We start from the raw sequence: 23,057 nt of genomic DNA, 5'->3' as shown, positions 1-23,057 counted from the left end.
ACTATATCATGCTAACCATCTCATTCACGTATTTATTCCCCAAACATGTACTGAAGTTCTACTGTGTATCAGGCACAAGCTGTATCGGGGAATTCTATAGCTGTGCTACTCAAAATGTGGTCCACAAACTGGTGCTAGTTTGTGAACACATTTGTTATTAGTCTGTGACAAGATAAGTATTTAAAAATTTTAATAGCAATCTGGCAGAGTAATTTGTTGATTTTAATAATAAAAACTTTTTACTTTTATTTTGTATGCCACTTTTCTAGGAATTTATTTTCACTTAATTCCTAAAAATATTGGCCTGTGAAGGATTAGAAGTTAAAACCTGGTTCTTTACCAGTGATAATATAAGAAACACAGTCTAGGATAGAAAGACCTCTGCTCTGACAGGGTCTCAGTTTAACCTTATGTGAGTGTACAATACAAGTCCTTCTATCCTCAGACATACACATTTCTGAGGAATATATAAAGTTTAGGCTTTGTAAATAGGTTTGTGGAATGTTGATTTTTTTTAAAAAAAGGGTTATAAGTTAATAGAGAAGGGTGAGATAGGAAGATAGTGTTAAGTAGAAAGGACAATTTTATACAGAATAGGAAATCAATAGGCAACTGGGAGGGCAGTAAGTATAATAAATTACTATAAGCCTGGGGTAAAGAAGTCAAGAGAATAAATAAAGATTTATTGGAGGGAGGAAGATAATCAGTCTAGCTTCTGCTATTCAGTCCATTCTTCAGTCACCTCTTACCCTAGCCTCCAGATGCACCCTATCCCCCAGCTATTCGTAAAGACATTATATTCTTGTGCTTCAGTGCTTAGCATACACTGTTCCACTGGCTTAGAACAAGCATCCTACCCTGCAGTATGCTCCTTAATGACCCAGTGCTATGTCAACCTCCTCTCTGATTGTAGTCCCTGATATACTTTGAGGCAAAGCTATTTGATCCTTTCTCAGTGCACCCGCACACTTGTTTACACCTGCTTCGCAGTACTTATCAGAATGTACTACACATATAAGTTTGCAAGTCAAATTCCATTGGCACTATATTATTTATCCTGTCTTCTCAGTACTCAGCACATGATTGACACTGAGAATTAAAGAGCAAGTCAGGGGGGTTGATTAGAATTCTCTTTTGAGCTGAGCAACCAGAAAGCAAGGCTCACTAAAGAGTGTCTAAAAACCAAACCAGAAGAACTCCTCATTCTGTGGAAAGGGCAACTTAGAGCTGGAGCTCAGCAAAACACAAAAAGCAAACAAATCAACCCGTCCCCCCAAAAATTCTCCCTAAGGAGAACAGCTAAGTCAATCAGCTGAATTGCAGGTAAAAACATATTAGAATTTAAAAGCTCATTCCGCATTAAGTTGAATTCATGACTTGGCAGAATACCTGTAACTTATATATGGGCATGTGGTTCATTACTTTCTGAGGAACTTCAAGGTAAGTAGAATTTTCAGGCAAAGTGGCTGACTAAGCACATAACGGTGTATGCTAATGTCTACCACAGCAGACCAGAGCAGTATGAGGCAAAGCCTCAATCCAAGATCACAGGTGTAAAGTAAAACCTCTCCCTTCTCGTTCCTCTGGGGGTGAAGCAGCAATAACTAGCAGTAAAAAAGGGGTTTCTATTTAGAGGTATCTTGAGCATTTTCATCATAGGAATGCCTTTCTTTGCTTTCCTAGTTTTTTTTTGTTGTGTTTTCTTCTTCTTGTTCTCTTTTAACTCTCTGCCTTTATGATCTCTCCCCTCTCAAACTCTCCTCCTTGCTCACTTTTGGAACTCATTTCCTTTTCTTACTCTTACCTTCATGAATTTTTAAATATAATTTCTTTCAAAGCCCTTCTTTTAGGCTTCTTCTGCACAAGCATTGGTTATACTGAACATCCATCTTTTAGTACATTCTTAAGCACCAATTTAATTCATGGATATTTAAATATCTGTCTCCACCAAAAATTTCCCAGTGATTTTCCTTATGGTGTTTTTATTTATGGGGGACAAAGTAAGAAAATTTAAATGGTTTCCCTGAGAAACCAGGTTTCAGTATCCTTGAAACATAATATGCAGCACTGTAATCAGTGGTGAGATCCCTGTGAAATAATACTCTGCCCCTGGCAAAGGTACTATGCTTGGAAAGCATACAATCAAAATTCAAGCTGGCCTGGGAAACAGAGGAGGTAAGTAATTTAGTAATGAGAAAAAGATCACTATTTGAAACCTAACACTGTCTTCTCACTAGCAAAGTCAAACAATGAAACAAAACTTTCTTTCTCTAGTAGGTTTATTATTCTACTGATATGTGCCGTTATGTACCTGAATCTGGTCAGAAATAAGATATAATAGACATATCCAAAGATATTCCTAGAGACTCCCTTTGCATTTTTATTTGCTTCCCAGAATTTATTGATTGAAGAAGAGATAATACAAGGCCTTTTTCCAATGGCATATTTCCAAAAGGATCAGCCAGTTTCTTATATGTTTTTTGGAGGCATAGGGACATTCCCTTGAATTCTATCAAAATCCAGTCAAAGGTCCCTGAATTTTACTTAGTTTTAGTAATTATTATTATTTTTAAAATCCTTATCCAAGGACATGCTTAGAAAGAGGGAGAGTTAGAGTGAGAAACATCAACCAGTTGCCTTATGTATGCCCCAACCAGGGATCAAACCACAAAGGTATGTGTTCTGACAGGGAATTGAACTGGCAATCCAATTGTGCACAGGATGACGCTCAACCAAGTGAGCCACTCTGGCTGAGCAAAAATTTACCTAGTTTTTAAAAAATGCTGCAGTATTGAGAGGGAAATCAACTTCCTAAAGTTGTAACACTCTTAATAAAATAATAGGCAAAGATGATTTTGGCTTTCAAATGGGACATATGTGTTACCTAGGGGGCTTCCTTTGCTATCAGTCCAAGAACCACAGTTACTTCCCAAGATGGTGAAAAAAGGCTTCAGATGTTTAACCTGGAATAAAAGAAAATCACTAAGCCCTGGCTGGTGTGGCTCAGTTGGTTGAGTGTCATCCCATGCACCAAGAGGTCGATGATTTGATTCCTGGTCAGGGCACATCCCTGGGTTGCAGGCTCCATCCCCAGTGGGGGCGTGCAGGAGGCAGCCTATCGATGTTTCTCTCTCATCAATGCTTCTCTCTCTCCCTCTCTCTCTCTCTCTCTCTCCATTCCTGTCTCCCTAAAAATCAAGAGACATATTTTAAATAATCAATAAGACTCTGGCTTTATCAACATGACACCTACAAATTTGAAAATTAGAAAGCAACTTTAAAGCAAAGATAAATAAATGTTAGCAATGTAATAGTAAGCAGAATACATTTGTAGAGCTATGGTTTTTAAACTGAGTTGGCATATGTTCATAGTAGCATAATAGCTAAGATTTAGAAACAACCTAAGTGCCCATCAGCAGATGAGTGGATTAAAATACTGTGGTACATCTACATAATGGAATACTATGCCGCTATGAAAAAGAAGAAACTTTTACCATTTGCAACAGCATGGATGGACCTGGACAGCATTATGCTAAGTGAAATAAGCCAGTCAGAGAAAGATAAATATCACATGATCTCACTCATATGTGGGATAGAATGATCAACATAATTTGATGAACAAGAATAGATCCAGAGACAAATGGCAGGGGAGGGAGGTTAGAGAGCAACCAAAGGACTTGTATGCATGCAAATTAGCATAACCAATGGACACAGACAATGGGGCGGTGGGGGCTTGCCCAGGGTGGGGATGGCTGAGGGGAGGGGGGGGGGTCAAGCGGGGAAAAAGGAGACATATGTAAAATTTTAGTCAATAAAAAAAGCATCCTAAAAATAAATAAATAAAATAAAATAAATAAATTTGGAAAAAAATAAAGTGAGTTGGCATTTATTTAACTTATTTCATAGCATCTCTATAAGGCATATTGAGCAAGCATTATCCTTCTTTAATAGATGTTAAGCACCTTGCACAAAGTTGGATTGCTTAAATAAGTAATTTCAATTCTTTAATAAAATCTCTCCATCTACTCAAGCTACTCCCTTAATCTCTGCTTTCCTAAATCACCAGATTTCTTTTATATATATATATAATAATTGATTTTTTTACAGAGAGGAAGGGAGAGAGATAGAGTTAGAAACATCGACCAGCTGCCTCCTGTACGCCCCCTACTGGGGATGTGCCCGCAACCAAGGTACGTGCCCTTGACCTGAATCGAACCTGGAACCTTTCAGTCCGCAGGCTGACGCTCTATCCACTGAGCCAAACCGGTTTTGGCTAAATCACCAGATTTCTTGAAAGAGTAATCTACTTGGTGACTTTATTTCCTCACCTATTATCCATTTTCGAATCTTGGCAGATTATAGTTTGTTTCCTCAAGTATCTGCCATTCTGAAAAAGATCACCAATGACCTATATGGTATCATGGGACTCTAGTTAGAACCTTAAGTATTCTTTGAATGAAATTTCCAGCAATTCTAAGGACTTGTTTTTGATCCTCATTCTTGATCCCAACTCCCTTCTGAAACACTCTTTCCTCATTTTTTATGCCTTCACTTTCCTTCCTCTGTTACTCTCCAGTATCTGAAAAATTAAACTACTCAATACCTACTCATCTTTCAAGATTCCATTCAAATGACAATTCTGAAGTCTTCCACAATGCCTCCGACAGTAGTCATTCTTTCTCTGAGTTTCCATAGTACTTTATACTACTAGGCACTTATCACATTGTATTCTTATCGTTGATTTCTTTTTCTATCCCTTATACAAGTTCTTTGAATATGAAAACTAGATTATCATTTTGTATCTCTTGTGTTCAGCAAATTACCTGACACAGACCCTGCTAACAAACATGTGAATGAACCGCCAGTAAGTGGCAGCACTATGGACAGAGGACTTTGCCTTCGCTCTTCGCTCAGAAGATGGCTCAAAAACAATGGCTTATTGTTAAATTTCTCACCTCTTATTCCATGAAAGTTATCAGGCTAGAGTCTCAGATTTAGGCCCTTTTAAAAAAGCTTTCATTTAGCAGCGACCTGCCCATGAACCATCATTTCCAAATAGAACTGTCACCCAGATAGTGGTGCCACACAAGGTATAGTTATGACTCTCCTGTGATTTGCCCATCCACTTAAGAAATATTAAAAAAAAATTAATTTCAGAGAGGAAGAGAGAGGGAAAAAGAGACAGAAACATCAATGATGAGAGAGAATAATTGATTGGCTTCCTCCTGCACACCCCACACACTGGGGATCGAGCCCGTAACCTGGACATATGTCCTGACTGGGAATCAAACTGTGATCTCCTGGTTCATAGGTTGAAGTTCAGACACTGAACCATGCCAGCTGGGCTGCCCATCCATTTTTCTCTCCATTATGTGAGGACACAGGGAGAAGGTGGCCATCTGCAAGCCAGGAACTGAGCCTCTACCAGAAACCAAATCAGTTAGCACCTTGTTCTTGGACCTTCCAGCTTCCAGTCCTGTCGTGAAATAAATGTCTGTTGTTTAAGCCACACGATGTATGGTATTTAGTTTTAGCAGTTCTAGCTGACTAACACATGCTGTTTAAATACTTTCTGGAAAATGTCTTTTTTTTTTTTTTTCAGGCAACTCTAATTGTTAGAAAATTCTTACTTATCCTAGGCTAAATCTTGCCCTTTGTATCTGAGAGTTGAGGGAAACCAAAGAAAATAGGGGATATGACCACAATGGAAGAGAATAATTTTCAAGTGAAAAATAAACCTGTGACTTAAGCATGAGAAAAAGTTTTAAACTCAAAATCAATAATACAGCAAAAAAATTAATTCCCCTGAGAGGCATTATGGTACATTGTAGAAAAATAGTGGTTAAGGTTTAAATTAAGGTTCTGCCTTTATCTGAGTGATATAGCCTCACCAATCCTTAATTTTATACCTATGAAATAAGGATAATACTGTATAGAGTTGTTGTGATAATGTATCAAAGTGCTTTGAAAAGCCAAAAAAGACTATAGGAATGCAAGATATTGTTAGGCATCCCCTTTCTTCTTGTGGCTATATTTATAGTATTATTTATATTAGAGAGATTTATGTTTAGTTCTGTATACTTTATCTAAATTCAGAGCCCATAACTGCCCTCTGTGACTCTAAATCAGTGGATCCACAATGCACTAAACATACTTCAATAGTATCTAACAATGAAAAACAAAAAGGAAATAGCTTGCTTTAATTACATCAAATCACAAAACAATGTTTTGCCTATTTTAGGTGTAGTGCATATCTCAATGGAAATACTTGCTGAAAAGCATTCTTGTTAACCAAGAAAGATTGTCACCAAATCAAAGAATTGTAGTGTTGGAAAAGGATTTGCGTCCTCTGAATATCATCCACTCTAATACCTCATCTGATGCATACATAATTTCCTTCTGCAATACTCTTGATGGACAGGCATCCATCTGCTGTTTAAAATACTTTCTGGAAAATGTAGTTTTTTTGCAGGTAACTTTAACTGTTAGAAATTAGGTTAAACTCAGTCCCCTGTAACTGCCACTCTTGAGTCTTGTATTTCTTTTAGAGCCACATGAAACACATTTAATTCTTATTCTTTAGAATAGTTTTTTAAACTTTAAAGGATTTTCAAAAATTGACTTTAGAGAGAGGAAGGGAGAGAAATATCAATATGAGAAACGTTGATCAATTACCTCCTGCATGCGCCCCAAATCTGCAACCTGGTTATGTGCTCTGATCAGGAATTGATCCTCTGATCTTTTTTCGTTTAGGGGAGGAAGCTCCAACCAACTGAGCTACACTGGCCAGGGCTAGTTTTTTAAACTTTAGAAGAAAATACTCATGTTCCTTGCCCAACTCTTCAGCTTCAGGTTAAACTTCTCAGTTCTCCAATTATTGTTCAACTAGAGGCCCGGTGCACGAAATTTGTGCATGGGGGGGTGTCCCTCAGCCCAGCCTGCACCCTCTCCAATCTGGGACCCCTTGATGGACCCCTAAATGGGCAGTCGGACATCCCTCTCACAATTCAGTACTGCTGGCTCCCAACTGCTCACCTTGCCTGCCTTCCTGATTGCCCCTAACCACTTCTGCCTGCCAGCCTGATCACCCCCTAACCACTGTCCTGCCAGCCTGATTGATGTCTAACTGCTCCTCTGCCAGCCTGTTTGCCCCCAACTTCCCTCCTCTGCCGGCCTGGTCACCCCTAACTGCCCTCCCCTATAGGCTTGATCGCCCCCAACTGCCCTCCCTTGCAGGCCTGGTCCCTCCCAACTGCCCTCCCCTGCTGGCCATCTTGTGGTGGCCATCTTGTGTCCACATGGGGGTAGGATCTTTGACCACATGGGGGCAGCTATCTTGATCTTGTGTGTTGGAGTGATGGTCAATCTGCATATTACTCTTTTATTAGATAGGATAATATGGCACATTTCAAGTCCCTCTCCTCTAGAGCAGGTCCACTGTGCATACCCCCTTCATTGTACCTAAACAAATTCCCTATGTGTGTTCTTACAATGGCACTATCACCTTCTTTGCCATAAATAGTGTGCTTCTTTAGTCCAGTCCGCTGATATCTTTATGGATACTGGACTGTAGAAAAAATATATATGCTTTCCATCTCAGCTTCAAATTACCAGCAGGTCAAAAGCAAAAAAAGAATGCTGCTCTTAAAATTTGAGTTTTAAGCTTGCAAGCAATGGTTGGAAAAGTCAGATACTAGATAAGATGGCCGTTAAAATATATTACAAAGATGCTAAAGCTCAGGATTAGGGACAAATCTATACATTCCAAAGTCAAGTCCTTCTCTATCATGGGGATTTGTGGATGCAGAGTGCTGGTAAAGGAGGCTTGTGGGGCAAAAGTGAGGTTAAGCCTAATAAGAACCTAGAGCTGCCAAACATCAGCACCATTGCTAGCCCTTTATCAAATACAGTAATAACCAGAATTTTCCATGCGAGTCTTACCATGTTCTAGTCCATTTCTCCAGAAGTCACTAAAATGTTTCACTATAAACCATATTCGCAATCCTGAAAAGAAATTTAGGTTTGAAGAAGACTATAAGTATCTAATTATACTCCAAATTCCTCCCAAATAATGCAAAATAACATAATCAACAGGACATTATATTCACTTAATCCATTCAGGATAATAGTAACAACCTCTCAGAGTCTATGCATGAGTGTCTTGGAAAACACACTACCAATCATAATCTACATGAAGTCCATGACTAGACAATCTGTGATCAACAGTGTTCATTGGATATATGAGTGGTATGTTTTGGTTGCTTTACCAGAACTGGGGTTGACAGTCAAAAACTGTATTTTAGGAAAGCATAAATCTCAAACTCATTTTTAACACTTAGTTAAGGCGTCTATTAGGTAATACTGACATTCAAAAAAAGTTTGACAGTTTACTGTTCTTAGTAAGGAAAACTAAGTGAATAGAAGATGTAAAACAAACTATTTTTGACTGGAAGTAAAGTCAAAGATCAAGGTGCTACAACAAAGAGGATATGTGGGATCCAGGACTAAACTATAGAGAGGAAATGCAAGAATACAAGTGAAAGGTGTTTTTAGAAACCTTCTGAGCCAAACTAGTTCTCTTTGGCCTGGCTGGTTGGCTCAGTGGTTGAGTATCAACCCATGAACCAGGAGGTCAAGGTTCAATTCCCAGTGAGGACACATGCCAGAGTTGCAAGGCTTGATCCCAAGCAGGGGGTGTGTAGAAGGCAGCTGATCAATGATTCCCTCTCATCACTGATGTTTCTATCTCTCTTCCTCTCCCTTCCTTTCTCTGATATCAATAAAAACATATTTTAAAAAACTAGTTCTCTTTTGGCCATAAATTGGAATGTGATTAATTCCTAGAAAACAAGGTAAGCACTAGGTATACATCAATGCTTATTAACTAAATCATTTTTTCAAAGAGGCAAATAAAAATATTATATTTTTCTCAGTTAGAAAAGAGAATAACAGCATGAAGACATTGGTTATATCTCAGAAAAATAAGTGGCTTTATAGCAACATTATCTTTACTGTTATTAATAATAATTAATAAAACAAATAATAACAGCACTTAACATTTATTACTTACTTAATATGTGCCAGGCAATGTACTAAGTATTTTATATGCAGTCTCATTTAATCCTCATGACAACTCTCACAGGAAATGCTATGCATAGTGAGTTTCATAGTTTGGGTACTCTGCCTAGGGTCACAAAAACCCTATAGATAGGTACTATTTTTATCCCCACTTACAGATGAGGAAATTGAGGCAGCAGTTAAAGAAGTTGCTCAAGGACACAAAACCAGGAATGCAGGGCTGGGATTCCAATGCAGGCAGCATAGCTCTACAGTCCAGTATCACCTCTCCAGGGACCTAGTGATTGAGGGAAATATAAACTAAAAGAAGACATCATTTGTTGTCCAAACTGGCCCAAAATTTTTAAAAACCAACATAGTCAATGTGGTAGGAAAATATAATGGCAATTAAAAAAACCTTTTTAGCCCTAACTGGGTTTGGCTCAGTGGATAGAGCACCAGCCTGTGGACTGAAAGGTCCCAGGTTCGATTCTGATCAAGGGCAGGTACCTTGGTTGCGGGCACATCCTCAGTAGGAGGTGTGCAGGAGGCAGCTGATCGATGTTTCTAACTCTCTATCTTTCTCACTTCCTCCCTGTAAAAAAATCAATAAAATATACTTAAAAATAAATAAAAACTTTTTACAGAAATAGACACTCTAAAAGAAAGTTCAGAAAAAAAATTCAATAAAAGGTGGACAACAGTCAGGTAGTTTCTTAATAAAACAATTTTATTTTTCCTGAAGGTAGTATCAAATCTTAGAACTACTTTCCTTTTCTCTCTCTCTCTTTTTTTGGTTAATCCTCACCGGAGGATATACTTTTTCTATTGATTTTTTAGAAGAGCGGAAGGGAGGGAGGGAGGGAGAAGACAGAGTACACACATGTATACATCAATGGGATGTGTCTTTCTTTCTCACACCAATTGGTTGCTTCCTGAACTTGCCCTGACCTGGTTGGGGGACCAGATGGCAACTGAGGGACACACCCTTGACTGGGAATCAAACCGGAGACCCCTCAGTGTGAGGGGGCCAATGCTCCAACCACTGAGCAACACTGACCAGGGCCCCTTTTCTCTCTTAATTCTCAGATGCTAAAAAAGGCTACCAAAGGATAAGCATTCCACTGCTCCCATGCTAACTTTTTTTTAGTGTGGCTGCTTCCCTTGTAATTTAATCAACCTATATCAAATTCCTTAAAAATGTGTTTCTTGACCCACTAATGTCATTACTGACTTGGTTAATTCACCTTCCTTTCTATTGGGCTGACAAGAGGTTCTGCTTTCTACTGTTTTCCATATTTGTCCCTTAGCCTCTTTCTCAACAGGTCCAAGAACCAAGGTGAAAAGCTCAAACTTGCCCTTTCTGCTCTGTTCAAAAGTTGTTAATAAGACCCCCTCCTTGTTTTCAGCAATATGTTAATTCCAAGCTGACAAAATATTGCTTCTGAAATATCACAATTCTCCATAGTCTCTGGCTTACTGTCTACAGTATACATGTTAAATAACAATATAAATTACTTAAGGGAAAAACAAAATCCATGTCATAGCTTTTCTAACACTTCAGCCATCCTATTCTACTTACAGGTGCCATTATGACGAGAAACATGGTAAGGTACATGGAGCTATATAAAACTACTGAAATGGTAGTATGCAAAGGTGATGATTTCTGTTGTGTGTTTTGTTTTGCTTTTAAAACAAGCACAGCAGATCAGCTTCCATTTGGAAAATTTCATTTGTACATTCAAAATGTCTTGTAACTTTTTTGCATTTGTGTGCTAAAATTTACTAACAACTTGGTTTCTGACTGTGACAAAGCCATTAAGATTTGCAGGGTTGAAACGGGCATTGTGAAAACACATGGCTCAGAAAACAGTGGTTTACTAAACCTCAGGGGAGGAGCCCTAAAGTGGTGACTACGTTTTCACTGAGAGAGGAATTTAAGAATGTTCCATTTTGTATGCATACGTTGGAAGAAGAGATTAAGGTCAGCAGGAAAATATAAAGTTGGACTGTACAAGGTTGCGTATTTTTCATCTGTATTACATGGTTACAGATTTAACACTCCAGTAAACACAAAGCTTCCTCACTGCATTAAGGAGAGGTTGCACAAGCGGTACCACAACAGGCCTGAAGCAATGATTTCTATACTCTACTACAGTATATCCTACTGTGTCCCCAGCGTAATCAAGTACTTGCTGGACAGCTCCACCTTGTCTACGCGAGCTAAGATACCTTTGCCAGGAGTCCCACAGCAAAACCAAAACACTTCAAGGCATCTCACGCACAAGCCTATGGTTCTCATTTTGTTGGAAAGAAAGCTGAGGAGCTGAGGGAGAAGCAGCACAGTCCAATGCCTCAAAGGCCAAGACAGAGTTAAGATGAGGGTGATGCGGGACCTCTCTTCCCCCGCCCCCTCCCCCCTCCCCCGCTCTTCCTCTGCTCCAGCCCCGTGGAGCCACAAGTGAGGAAGAGAAGTTGTGGAAACAAGACGGGGGTGGTGTGGGATGGGGGAACCCAAGAGAGTTTAACACAAGCGTTTGCATATGTCCCACACAAGGACCGTCGCTCCACGTCACTTTTCCCTGCTCCCCCGAGGGGCTTCCCGCCAAAGAGGCTACTACTGAACTTCCAGGCCAACCCACCGCGCCCCCCCCTCCTACCCCCCGGCCCTTCCCTGGGAGCCGCAGCCGCTTCGCGGCCTCTGGGGGCGGGCTGGAGCTCGGACCCAAGCCGGCCTTCCTGACACCCGTTCCCGGCGTCCGGCGCCTTTCCCAGCCCAATTCCAGGGCTCCTTCGCCTCCACCCCCGCGGGGCTCCCGTCAACGTCCCAGTCCTCTCTCAGGACGCCCCCTTCCCCACCTCCAGCGCCCGGTCCCATCGGGGGCGCGGGAAGCCTTTCCTTTCCTCTCCCCCGCCTCCACCCTTCTGGTGCCCACCTGGCGCGGCTCCCTTCCCTGGCCCGTCTCCTTAGCGAGCGGCCGCCTCCCAAGTCCTCCCGACCCCGCCCCGCTCCCGGGCGGATACAGTTTGAAGCCCCTCAGGATCTCCCTGGCACGCTCGTCCTTGGCTGACATGATGCGGCAGCCGCCGCCCGCGGCTCTCCCACGCTGGCCCGACGGAGCCTCGCAGACGGTGCCCCGGAGCCGAGGACTGAGCCGCAGCCCCGCCTGGAGACCTCGGGCGAGCAGAGGCGGCGGCCAGACCTGGACCGGCCTCTCCCTCCCCACAGCTCCCGCTCCTGATCCCTTCTCCTTCCCCTTAGCCTTGGAGTGCCCGCCCCAAAGCCAATAGAAAGCTCGTTTCGGCGATTGGCATCCTGCTCATCCAATAGAAACACTCAGCGGCTTCGTGGGGAGGTGGGGGGGTTGAAGAGCGTCGATGGGAAGGGCCCTCCCCGGGAAGTCCCGTAGGACAAATTTTTCATTCGTTCTTGTTGCCTAGAGTTTGCACCCCCGGAGGTTTGGCTTCAGATCTGCAGAGGCTCGAGGGGCTCGCTCCCGCAGCTGAGTGCTGAGATGACTGCAGGTTGCACTGTGCGATGAACCAAAGACTACATTTCCCAGCATTCCAGGGGCGCACAGGGGAACCACAGGTCCCGGCGCGCAAAGAGGCCCAGGGACTACAAATCCCAGCATTCGATAAACCCTATTCCCCTGTAACTTAGACTCCAGTGTGCCGCGCAGTGTGCGCAAATTCATAAACCCTCTCTCAGGTTTGGTGGTTTTTGAATCTCGAGAGTTGGGACCAGGCGAGAAGACCCTCTTCACTCTAAAAGAAGATGACAGCCCACAGAGAGGTAACTTCTGTTTACATGGAACTCAGAAATCTCCTGCAAATCATGGTAAGGCTGCAAACAAACAAAAACACTGATTAAACCGTGAAAGATATGTAACAAAATAACTCCTTCAAATCATGTTGGTTTTATGGTCTGGAGCGCCTTTTACGTGTTTTGCGGGGGTTTCTATTGTGTTCCTGCGTTGGACTGGGAGAGAGTGATTGTATACCCAAAATATAAATACAGGAAAGGACTTTAGAGAATTTGCTAATCCGACCCCTGTTGTTTTACAAATGAGGAAACTGAGGCCCACAGAAACGAAGAGATTGTCCATCGGTCACAGCAAGTTGGGGTAGAGTTAGAATTAGGCCCTAAGAGCCCTGACCCGCTGTCTGAGCTTTTTGCACACCAGGCTGGCGATATTTTTAGCAGCATGGCTATGTGATTATCAGTCTCCTTGGTGAAATTTCCTCATACAGGTTGAAACACCCAGCGATTAGGTAAGCATTTATTTGGTGGATTTCCTGTAAGTGTGATGTTGTTCATCTTCAGTCTAGGTAGGACTTGGCGAACCAAGTCTGGATATGGAATTATTTGTCTGACATATGCTTGCAAATATCTTTTCCATCATTCTTTGTTGCTCAAGGTGACATTTAATGAGATTTCAGGAAGTAGGAATAGTTGTAGTGTAAGTTAAGGTTTCCTTGGGGATTTATTTCTTTTCCTAGGCCTTCCTTCCTCTTTTTGTTCCCCTTTAACCCATATGGGCAGCCACCCAATTTTTCCTTCCATGTAATTCAACAAACAGTTTTCTCAGCTTTCCTTATTTGCCAGTAAAAGGTGAAAGACATGGTCACTGCCACAGGAAGATAATAATCTAGTTAGGGAAATAAGGAGATTCCACTGAGATTTGAGATGGAGCATGATAAATGGCATAAAAGAAAGGACATCAGAATGCTACAGAGGCTGTAATGAAGAGATGTATTCTAGCTGGCAAAACTTGATAGAGGAGGTGGCATTTGAATATGAAGGATAAATAGAATTTTTTTCTTGGTTAAAAAAATTTTATCTTTAGATTTTTAACATACAGTAAGGGCACAGTTTTTGCATATGTGTACACCTGTGTCACCACCCCCCAAATCAAGGTATAGAATTTATTCCAGGACCCGTTGTGCCCCTTACAGTCAGTACTGCACCTTCGCATCCCAATAACCACTCTTTTGACTTCTATCACTATAGATCAGTTTTATCTGTTCTTGAATTTCATTTAAATGTAATTATATAGTGTGTACAATATGAATGTCTTCTTTCATTCATCAATATTTTTGTGACATTCATCCGTATGTAGCAGTAGCTTTTTAAAAAAAATTGCTGAATAGTATTCCATTGTATGCATATAACACTGTTGATGGACATTTAGGTTATTAGTTATCAACTTTTGGCTTTTATTAACAAAGCTGAAATGAGCAATCTTTATTATAATTTTTTTATTTATTGATTTTTTTAGAGAGAAAGAGGAAGAGAAAAAGAGACGTTGATTTATTCTTCCACTTATTTATGCAATCATTGGTTGATTCTTTTTTAAAAAAATTGATTTTAGTCCTAGCTGGTTTGGCTCAGTGGGTAGAGCATCAGTTTATGGACTGAAGGGTACTGGGTTCAATTCCGGTCAAGGGCATATGCTCAGGTTGCAGGCTCGATCCCCAGTAGGGGATGTGCAGGAGGCAGCCGATCAATGATTCTCTCTCATTATTGATGTTTCTATCTCTCTCTTCTTATCTGAAATCAGTTTTAAAAAACTGATTTTTAGAGAGAGAGAAACATTGATTTGTTGTTCCACCCGTTCACAAATTCATTGGTTGATTCTTGTATATGTCCTGACCGGGGATCAAACCTGAAACCTTGGCATATCAGGTTAAGGCTCTAACCAACTGAGCTACTGGGCCAGGAGTTGCAATGAGCATTCTTATGTTTCTTTCTGTGGACTTGTGTATTCATTTACAGGAGAGGAGTTGCTGGCTATGTTGATCAGCAATAGTAGATGTTGCCAGTTTTGCAAGTGTTTGTAGCAGTTCTCACCTTCACCGGCAACGTAAGAGCTCTAGCTGACTTTTAACCTTGTCAATACTGGGTGCTGCTAGTCTTTTATTTTTAGCCATTTTGGTTAAAGGTGGCATCTCATAACATATAGTTCTTATTTACAATGTCTCTGGTGTTGAGGGCCTTTCCATGTGCTTATTGACTATTTGGATGTCTTCTTTTGTGAAATACTTGTTCAAATCTTTTATTTATTTATTTTTTTACTGGGCTGTTTGTCTTCTTCTTGATTTATAGTTCTTTTGTATAGCCTGGATATGGAATTATTTTTCTGACATATGCTTGCAAATATCTTTTCCAAGTCTGTAGCGTGGCCTTTCACTCTCTTTACTGGTGTCTTTTGATACACAGAAATTCTTAATTCTAGTGCAATAGTTGTGTTTTCTTTTATGATTAATGCTTTTTACATAAAGTTTAAGAAATCTTTGTGTACGGGGTTGGTAGTATTTTATTTTAAAAACTTTTTTTTAACCAGTCATCTTTTATTAAGTACAACATGAGAGGATTCACAGGTGCTGGACAAAGGTCCTGGTCAGGAATGTGGTGTCCACATTGGGCCCTCTTCAGTGGTGCTCTTCAGTCACAGCTCATGTTTGAGTTCCTTATACTAATGGCCGTAGTAAGTTGAAAAACACAGAAGCTGCCAGCACCATAGAAACCCCAACGATGTTCCCTTTCCTGACATTGGTATACTTGTTGTAATACCGGTAGAAACCTCTTTGGAATGCTTCAGCAGTGCCTTTAGGGGTGAAATCCTGCATCAGTATTCAGCTTGGCAGCTCCCATTTTGACATCCATGAGTTTCTCCTCCTTCAGGGGTACTAGTGACATCATCATGGAGTTCAGGATATTGTTGGTGGGATTTTAGCAGGGAATTATGAGGGAAGAGATTTGCAAAGGAGATAGAGCAAGCTCGAGGCCCTGCTGTGAATAAGTGAGGGTGTAGTTTGCAGTGGGCATGGGAAGGCCTGGAGTTTGGGCTGTAAAGAGGGTGAGGCAAGACAAAGCTGGGAGGATAGGCAGGAGGCATAGTGCAAAAGACTTTAGCTGCAGCCTTGGAGTCTGGACATTGTTCTGGAGGAAGTGGAGGCACTGCTGGAATATTTATGGTAGCTTCTATGGTCTAAATGTCTCTAACAGCATCCCTTCTTTTACATGCCCAACTGCCACTACCTTTCTTCAAGATCTCACAGTCTCTTATTTGGAATACATCAAGTCACTCAAGGGTTTCTTTGCTTCAGTTCTCTCCACATCCAATTAATTCCTAGAACAACTGGTGTGATCATTCTAAAATGGCAATTATTCATAGCTCTCCACAGCTTAAAACCCCAAACTTGGCCCCCAGTGCCCTTAAGATAAAATAAAACCTCTTGTATATGGTTTTCACCCTTTGTGATTTGCTTGCTTATTCTTCCTGGCTCAACTCAAGCCTCATCTCCCCCAAGGAGAGCCTTGCCTGTATTCGTAGGTGCCTGTGGCAACCATCTATCATAGTCAGATAGGCATGTCTCTTCCAGGGGACAGTAAACTCTCAAAGGTAGAAACTTTGCTGTATTTAGGTATTTACTGGGTGTGGTGCCAGGCCTGTGGTTTCCAAGACCCTGGATGACCTGATTCCAGCTCTGTATCCCTAATTTCTGAAACCTTGGTTCCAGCTATTCTGGGTTTCTTTTCTGCATCAATATATGTTGCACAGTGCAAGCCTGTAACTGTGATCACTGCCCCCTTTTCTTCCCATTTTTGCCTTGAAGATGCCTGTTTTTTCTTCCTCCTCAACATACTCTCCTGTGCTTCCAAAGTGTCTCTCATAGCACTTAACACATTGAAGCTTTTGAGGGCAAGAACCTTGTTTTTTCTTCATGTAACATTCTAGAAAATAATAGGTGTTAAAGAAATTTTTTGAATTCATGAATGGGTTGGTGTTAAGCTCCTTCACATCCGTCCTGATTTCTGCACCCTATAAAGCACAAAGGGCAAATAGAGGTCTTTTCCTCATCTTCAAGACCTGAAAGTTGGAGAGTCCTCCTTGGGGTACGCCACTTGAATCTCTTTTTCCAGTGAATTTTCTTTCTCCTAAACTCTAAGGCTCCCCACAAGATTTGCAACCATTGGAGCAATGGGCAGCGGCATTGCTGTTTCCAAGGCCCCATTTTTTCTGACTTTTCAGTGAGCTGACAGCAGCCCTGCCTTGGCTCACCTCTTTCCCATAACATTTCTAGAGAGCCAAAGCAGGCCTGCCTAGGCTCTCTCTGGTTGTTTCTTTTATCTTAGGCCCTTCCTTGTTTCACTGTTCCCAGCTTTAATAAACATATTCTCAAAAAAAAAAAAAAAAAGACAAAAAAAAAAAAAAAAGACCTGAAAGCCTGTAGTGTATACTGTACTTTAAAGGAATCAGCCTAAGTATTCAGTTATGTAGCCATCTTCCTTTGCCATCTTCCAGTGGAGTTGGTAAGTCCCAAATGCAGCCATGAATGTCATTTTGGTCACAGAGGCATTGTTGACTCAACCCAGCTCTTGCTTATTTTAAAACATTTTCTGAATAGATGCCAAGAACATGGTCTTTGGCTTCAGATAGCCTAGGTGCCAAAGCAGACTTTGCTACTTACTGGCTTTTGGATTTTTAGGCGTAGTTAATTCACCTGAAAAATGGGGATAATATTGTAGGCCATAGAATTATGAAAATTCAACAAGACAATGTACAGCACTTAGCACATGGAAAAACGATTAATAAACAGTTATTAGGCTTAATATGTCTCCATACGCCAGGGTAGCCGCAGTCGCCATAGGGAGCTCCTGGGGGTAAAGCTCCACCAAAGGGGTGGATTTCAGATCCAGGAAATGGTGATGGTGATAGTTTGGGCCCCAGTACTGCCGGAGCGGTCGCCAACCTTTCGGACCTCGCGGACCACGGGTTGGCGACCGCCCACCCCGATTCCTGGGCTACAGACCCACAAGGACCCTTTCCCCAGCGAGGAGAACCTAGTGTAGGCGGAACTCGAGTGCAGCAGCGGGAGGCTTCCGGGGGAGCGGTAAGGGCGACGGGTCGGCGGAGGTAGAAAAGCGTCGGACGCCGGGTCGATCATGGACGCTTGACAACCTGCGGGCAGGCGCCGGGAGGCCGAGACAGCGAGCTAAAGGACGGAGAGATCGCGAAGACAGGTCGGGGTCAGCGAGAAGGCGGGACCCAGCAGGCCAGGTTAGTCGGGGCTGTTCGGCTTCACGCCCGCTGCCGGGAAAGCCCGCGGCCACACTGCCCCGCCCCCGCCCCGGAGAGCGCGCCCCGCGGCTCCTCACTCCTCACTCGCCGCTCTGTCTGGAGCACGCCGCCGCTGGTCCGCCCTCCCTGAAGTCCTTCCTAGCCTGAGACCCTCCGCTGCCGCACCGCGGCTCCTCTCGCTTCCTCATTCCCAAAGGCTGCCACTTTGCCCCTCTGTTACCCATCAAAATACTGCCCCCCACGACGGGAATTCATCATCACTGCGTCTCTAGCCTCCTCCTCGGGCCCGCCCACTCCAGAAGAAAGCGATTCCCAGCGCCTTCTTACCGCTTTGCCCCCACGGGCTTTGCTCTTTAGGCCGATATTATTTTTGAAGAACCGAAATTTCTGCCCATTTGTCGAATCCGTCTCCACCCCAGTCCCTTACATTCAATCGCTTCACACGTGTTCCAGTTGGAAAGGAGGTTTTCGTTCATCCTCTCCTAGCCATCACCTACCCCTCTTCTTCCTCTCACCTTCTCTCCTTCTCTCCTCTTGCCTTCTCAGCAACCTTTATTCCCTGGCACTTCACTTTTTTTGTTTGTTTCCGACAAGACCTTAGGTAACCTTAAGTGAGGCGACATACTTATTTCTCTAATACTGTAAAAGGGCTGCTGCTGCCCTGTGTGCCTGCTTCCCCAGGAAAACTTAGTTTCTCTTGCACCAAGTTATCGTTCTTTGAATTGTTCTCTGCTTCAGCTTACTGTAATCCTTCTCCTTCATTTTGTCATACTGCCCCAATAGTACCATTCTTGGAGGAGTAATCTTTTCTTATGCAGGATTCCTGTACTGTAGGTGTGCGGTGTGTGCGTTCGTTCACATGCACTCAGCATGTGATTAGATGATGCAGTTGAGGGACTCTCCTGCCCCTAATGTCTTCAGGATGGCAATATAATACCTTCATTGTTTTCTTGATGTTTCATACAAATTCTGAAGTTTGCTAAAGTGTCACATATCAAGTAGGAGGCCAAATTGAGGGATTTTTTTTTTCATGGATTTACACACCATGTATTTTCTTAGTTTGAATATGTTGTTGCTTATCTTTCAAGATGATTTCCCCCCTTTTTTCTATGCTTCAATAACTTTTCTGATTAAATGAGACATCTTTCTTGATCTGTTTTTGGGTCTTTTCCTTATCTGTACCTGGCTGCAGGTGAGAGTCTAATGACACACTGGAAGCTGTAACTGATTGCTTTTGCTTACATCTGCCACCTCTGTGTATGGGCAAGATTTCCTTTTTCTTAACGAGTCTATAAATAAGGTGAATATAAAACAGGTACTGAAAAACTCCCATGTGTTTCTTTAAGTCCTGGTTAGGTATAAGGGTTTAGAACATGCTGCCTTTGGGAGAGGGTCAGATGGGGATAAAGTGGCTTTTACTAAGTATGTTTCAAACCTCAGCATAAGGACAAAATCCCTTTAACTCCAGGTTGAATCCTACTCATCTCACTAAGTGGCCATAGCATCTGGACTCTAACTGTTCTTTTTTCTTTTTTAATACTATAAAATTATTCAGATATCTGATCCAGCATTAAATAAGCATAGACTTTGCAAAGGAGAAGGAAAAATGATGGAAACACCTTTATTTTGGACAGATCTTAAGACCAGAGAATGGCAGGTGAACAGAAACCCTCAAGTAACCTCCTGGAACAGTTTATTTTACTAGCCAAAGGTACCAGTGGCTCAGCCCTCACTGCTCTCATAAACCAAGTCTTGGAGGCTCCTGGAGTCTATGTCTTTGGAGAACTGCTGGAGCTGGCCAATGTTCAGGAGGTAAGAACAATTTCTCTATCTCCTTTATTCTAAGCCTTCATTTGAGTCTTCAGGTTTCCAAGGAATTTCAGTGCCAAAGCACTGTGGACCTGTGAGGTACCCTGTTGAGGGAGAGATGGGAATTGGTGGGACAGGGGAAGAGAGCAAGGATAATGTCTTGGACTCCTTCTAGTCAACATTTTCATCTGAACTAAATTAGATTGGGTTGCTAATCTAATTTTGAAAGATAGGGAAAAGATCCAATTAAACCTAATAAGTTAGAAACATAGAGTGTAATCATAGACTGATGTTTAACGGGTAATTTCAGGCATTCTTTTTTTTTTTTTTTTCTGGTTTTATTTTATTTTATTTTATTTTATTTATTTTTTTTTTTAAATTTCTTTATTGATTAATTTTCAGGCATTCTTAAGGATAAAACCTCCAGTGCAAATATAGACAAGGAAGACTGGTCAGGTGTATAATAGCAGAAAATGTTTGCAGTTGAACCTGAGATAGGCATGAATAAGGAATGTATTTTTCCTGTGGAAAAGGGCAATCAATGTTGTGTAGATGTGTAAAGTAGATGTATAAAAAGGATATGACTGACAAGCTGTGAAGTAGTCCTTTTTGCTTGTTTGCTTCTTTGTTTGATTGTAGTTATTAAAACCTTGGGTATCCAGTTTTGGTTGTTGTGCCTTAAAATGAGATGATCCAGTGAAGAATGACCAGGTGGAATAAAGAGATGTAAAGCAACCTATACTTTTCAATTTTCACTTCCCACTTTGGATACTTTTATATGGTTGTCCCTCGGTATCCTTGGGGGATTGGTTCTAGGACCCCCCTTTGATGCTCAAGGACCTTGTATAAAATAGCACAGTGTTTGCATATATAGCAGGGTATGCTATCACATCACTTCATTCACATGGATTCATCACAGTGCTTGGTGCATAGCTAATTCAAGGCTTGCATATTGGAACTTTCTGGGACTCCCCTCCCCCCCCAAATATTTTTGGTTTGTGGTTGGTTGAATCGCCAATGTGAAACCTCTGGATATGGAGGATTACTGTATTTATTTATGGATTGATATTTTTATACTTATTGAGTGAGATAGATAGAAGTCTGGTGGCATCTTTATTACTTTGGGGGTTGTGTTCAGGCACTCTTGGTGGGGTGGGTTGGCTTCTTTTTTACCATCACAGCTTCTTTCTGGCTGCCAGGAGGGTGCTGGCTCTGCAGATGGCTTCCATCACAAATCTGGGCAGTACTTGTTCTTGTGGATTGTGTGCATGATGCGGCTGAGGGTGGCCTGGTGTTCTTATTTTTGGTGGTCCACACATAGGAGGTGGTTGTCTTTTTTTTTTTTTATCCTCACTTGAACATATTTTTTTCTATTGCTTTTTAGAGGGAGTGGAAGGGAGGGAGGGAGGGGGAGAGAGAGAGAAAAACATCAATATGAGAGACACATCAATTGGTTACTCCCCGCACAAGCCCCGACTGGGGCCAGGGAACTTGCAACCCAGAAATGTTGACCAGAACCAACTCTGTTACCCCTGGGTGTGCGGGCCAACTCGCTTACCTCTGGGCCCACCAGCCAGGCTGGAGGTGGTTGTCTTGTTGGCTGGTTCTTCGCTTCACAACCACTAGGACACTTCTGCTGTTGGCTGCTGGCTGCTGGCTCCACACCTACAGCCTTGTGGTGAATCAGCCCATTGTAGTAGGAGTTGCAGGCCTTCAGATGACTGGCCTTGCTGCTGTACATCTGCTTATTCCTCTTTTTTAAAAAAATTTTTTTAAATTGATTTTTTACAGAGAGGAAGGGAGAGGGATAGAGAGTTAGAAACATTGATGAGAGAGAAACATCAATCAGCTGCCTCCTGCACACCCCCTACTGGGGATATGCCTGCAACCAAGGTATATGCCCTTGACCGGAATCGAACCCGGGACCCTTCAGTCCACAGGCCAACGCTCTATCCACTGAGCCAAACTGGTTAGGGCTGCTTATTCCTCTTAGTGAGGATATTGGAGCAGTTCCCTATGACCATCCATTGTAGGCACGTGGACATAGCATCATTTCTTTTCCCTGCAACAGCTGGAGACCAAAAGAGCTGCTTTTATTTTTTTAATTGTGAATTTTTTTTTAATATCAGTGTTGTTGAGACTATGCTCCATTGTGCTCACCCTTGTTTCCTTATAGCTTAATATGTAGACAGAAACACAGTGGGCTTTCAGTACAAATTTAATATATCAGAGATGGAAAAGGAATACTATGAGAAAAATTGAGGAGAGCTGGGTTCTTTTTAAAAAAATAGACTTTATTTTTTAGAGCAGTTTTTAAAAAATATTTTTATTGATTTCAGAGAGGAAAGAGAGAGAGAGAAACATCAAGGATGAGAGAGAATCACTGATTGGCTGCCTCCTGCACATCCAACACTGGGTATAGAGCTCACAACCCGGGCATGTGCCCTGACCAGGAATTGAACCGTGACCTTCCGGTTCATAGGTCAATGCTCAGCCACTGAGCCATGCTGGCCAGGCTAGAGCAGTTTTAGATTCACAGCAAAATTGAAAGAAAGGTAGAGATTTACCATATATCCCCTGCCCTCACACATGCATAGCCTCCCCCGTTATCAATATCCCTCACCAGTGTGGAGCCTGCATTAACACATCATTATCACCCAAAGTCCATAATTTACATTGGGTTCACTCTTGGTGCTGTACATTCTATGGGTTTGAACAAATGCATAATGCCATGGATCCCCTATTACAGTATCATACAGAGTAGTTTCACTGCCTTAGAACTCCTCTGTATTCTACCTGTTCATCACTCCCTTCTCTAACCCCTGGCAACTATTGATCTATTTACTGTTGTTGTAATTTTGACTTTTCTATTATGCTATAGAGCAGCGGTCGCCACCCTTTTGGACCTCACGGAACACCAGTGGTCTGGGGACCACTGGTTGGCAACCGCTGCTATAGAGGGAATCATATAATATGTAGCTTTTTCAAATAGGCTTCTTTCACTTAGTAATATGCATTTAAATTTCCTCTGTGTCTTTTCATGGCTTGATAGCTAATCATTTAAATAGAAGAGATGACTAAGGGATAATCTGTTCCTTCAGG

The 23,057-nt window shown here is 42.0% G+C and overlaps 2 protein-coding genes and 2 pseudogenes across 6 annotated transcripts in view; 1 reads left to right on the top strand and 3 right to left on the bottom strand.

Annotated features, from left to right (window-relative positions):
• PDE6D (phosphodiesterase 6D) overlaps positions 1 to 12,318 on the bottom strand; it is a 50,713-nt gene extending 38,395 nt beyond the window's left edge. Inside the window, exon 1 of one of the 3 annotated variants that reach the window (XM_008138390.3) lies at positions 12,082 to 12,318. In XM_008138390.3, coding sequence (XP_008136612.1) covers positions 12,082 to 12,131 — 50 coding nt within the window. In that variant the 5' untranslated portion in view covers positions 12,132 to 12,318. Of the gene's footprint in view, positions 1 to 7,941; positions 8,005 to 9,234; positions 9,334 to 12,081 lie in introns of those variants that run through there. The other 2 variants (XM_054723387.1, XM_054723386.1) reach the window with 2 other exon arrangements.
• Positions 12,319 to 13,280: 962 nt separating this feature from the next.
• Positions 13,281 to 15,901, bottom strand: LOC129150676 (ATP synthase subunit f, mitochondrial-like; annotated as a pseudogene).
• A 1,905-nt stretch (positions 15,902 to 17,806) lies between these two features.
• Positions 17,807 to 23,057, top strand: part of COPS7B (COP9 signalosome subunit 7B) — a 55,563-nt gene continuing 50,312 nt past the window's right edge. For 2 of the 3 annotated variants that reach the window (XM_054723334.1, XM_054723335.1), the window contains exons 1-2: positions 17,807 to 18,125; positions 19,702 to 19,958. In XM_054723334.1, coding sequence (XP_054579309.1) covers positions 19,797 to 19,958 — 162 coding nt within the window. In that variant the 5' untranslated portion in view covers positions 17,807 to 18,125; positions 19,702 to 19,796. The remainder of the gene's footprint in view (positions 18,126 to 19,701; positions 19,959 to 23,057) is intronic. The other variant, XM_054723336.1, reaches the window with a different exon arrangement.
• Positions 21,090 to 22,000, bottom strand: LOC129150781 (60S ribosomal protein L28-like; annotated as a pseudogene).

The sequence above is a fragment of the Eptesicus fuscus genome, chromosome 11 (genome assembly GCF_027574615.1).
Source record: "Eptesicus fuscus isolate TK198812 chromosome 11, DD_ASM_mEF_20220401, whole genome shotgun sequence".
Classification (NCBI taxonomy): domain Eukaryota; kingdom Metazoa; phylum Chordata; class Mammalia; order Chiroptera; family Vespertilionidae; genus Eptesicus; species Eptesicus fuscus.
This window is presented reverse-complemented; position numbering and strand designations above follow the sequence as displayed.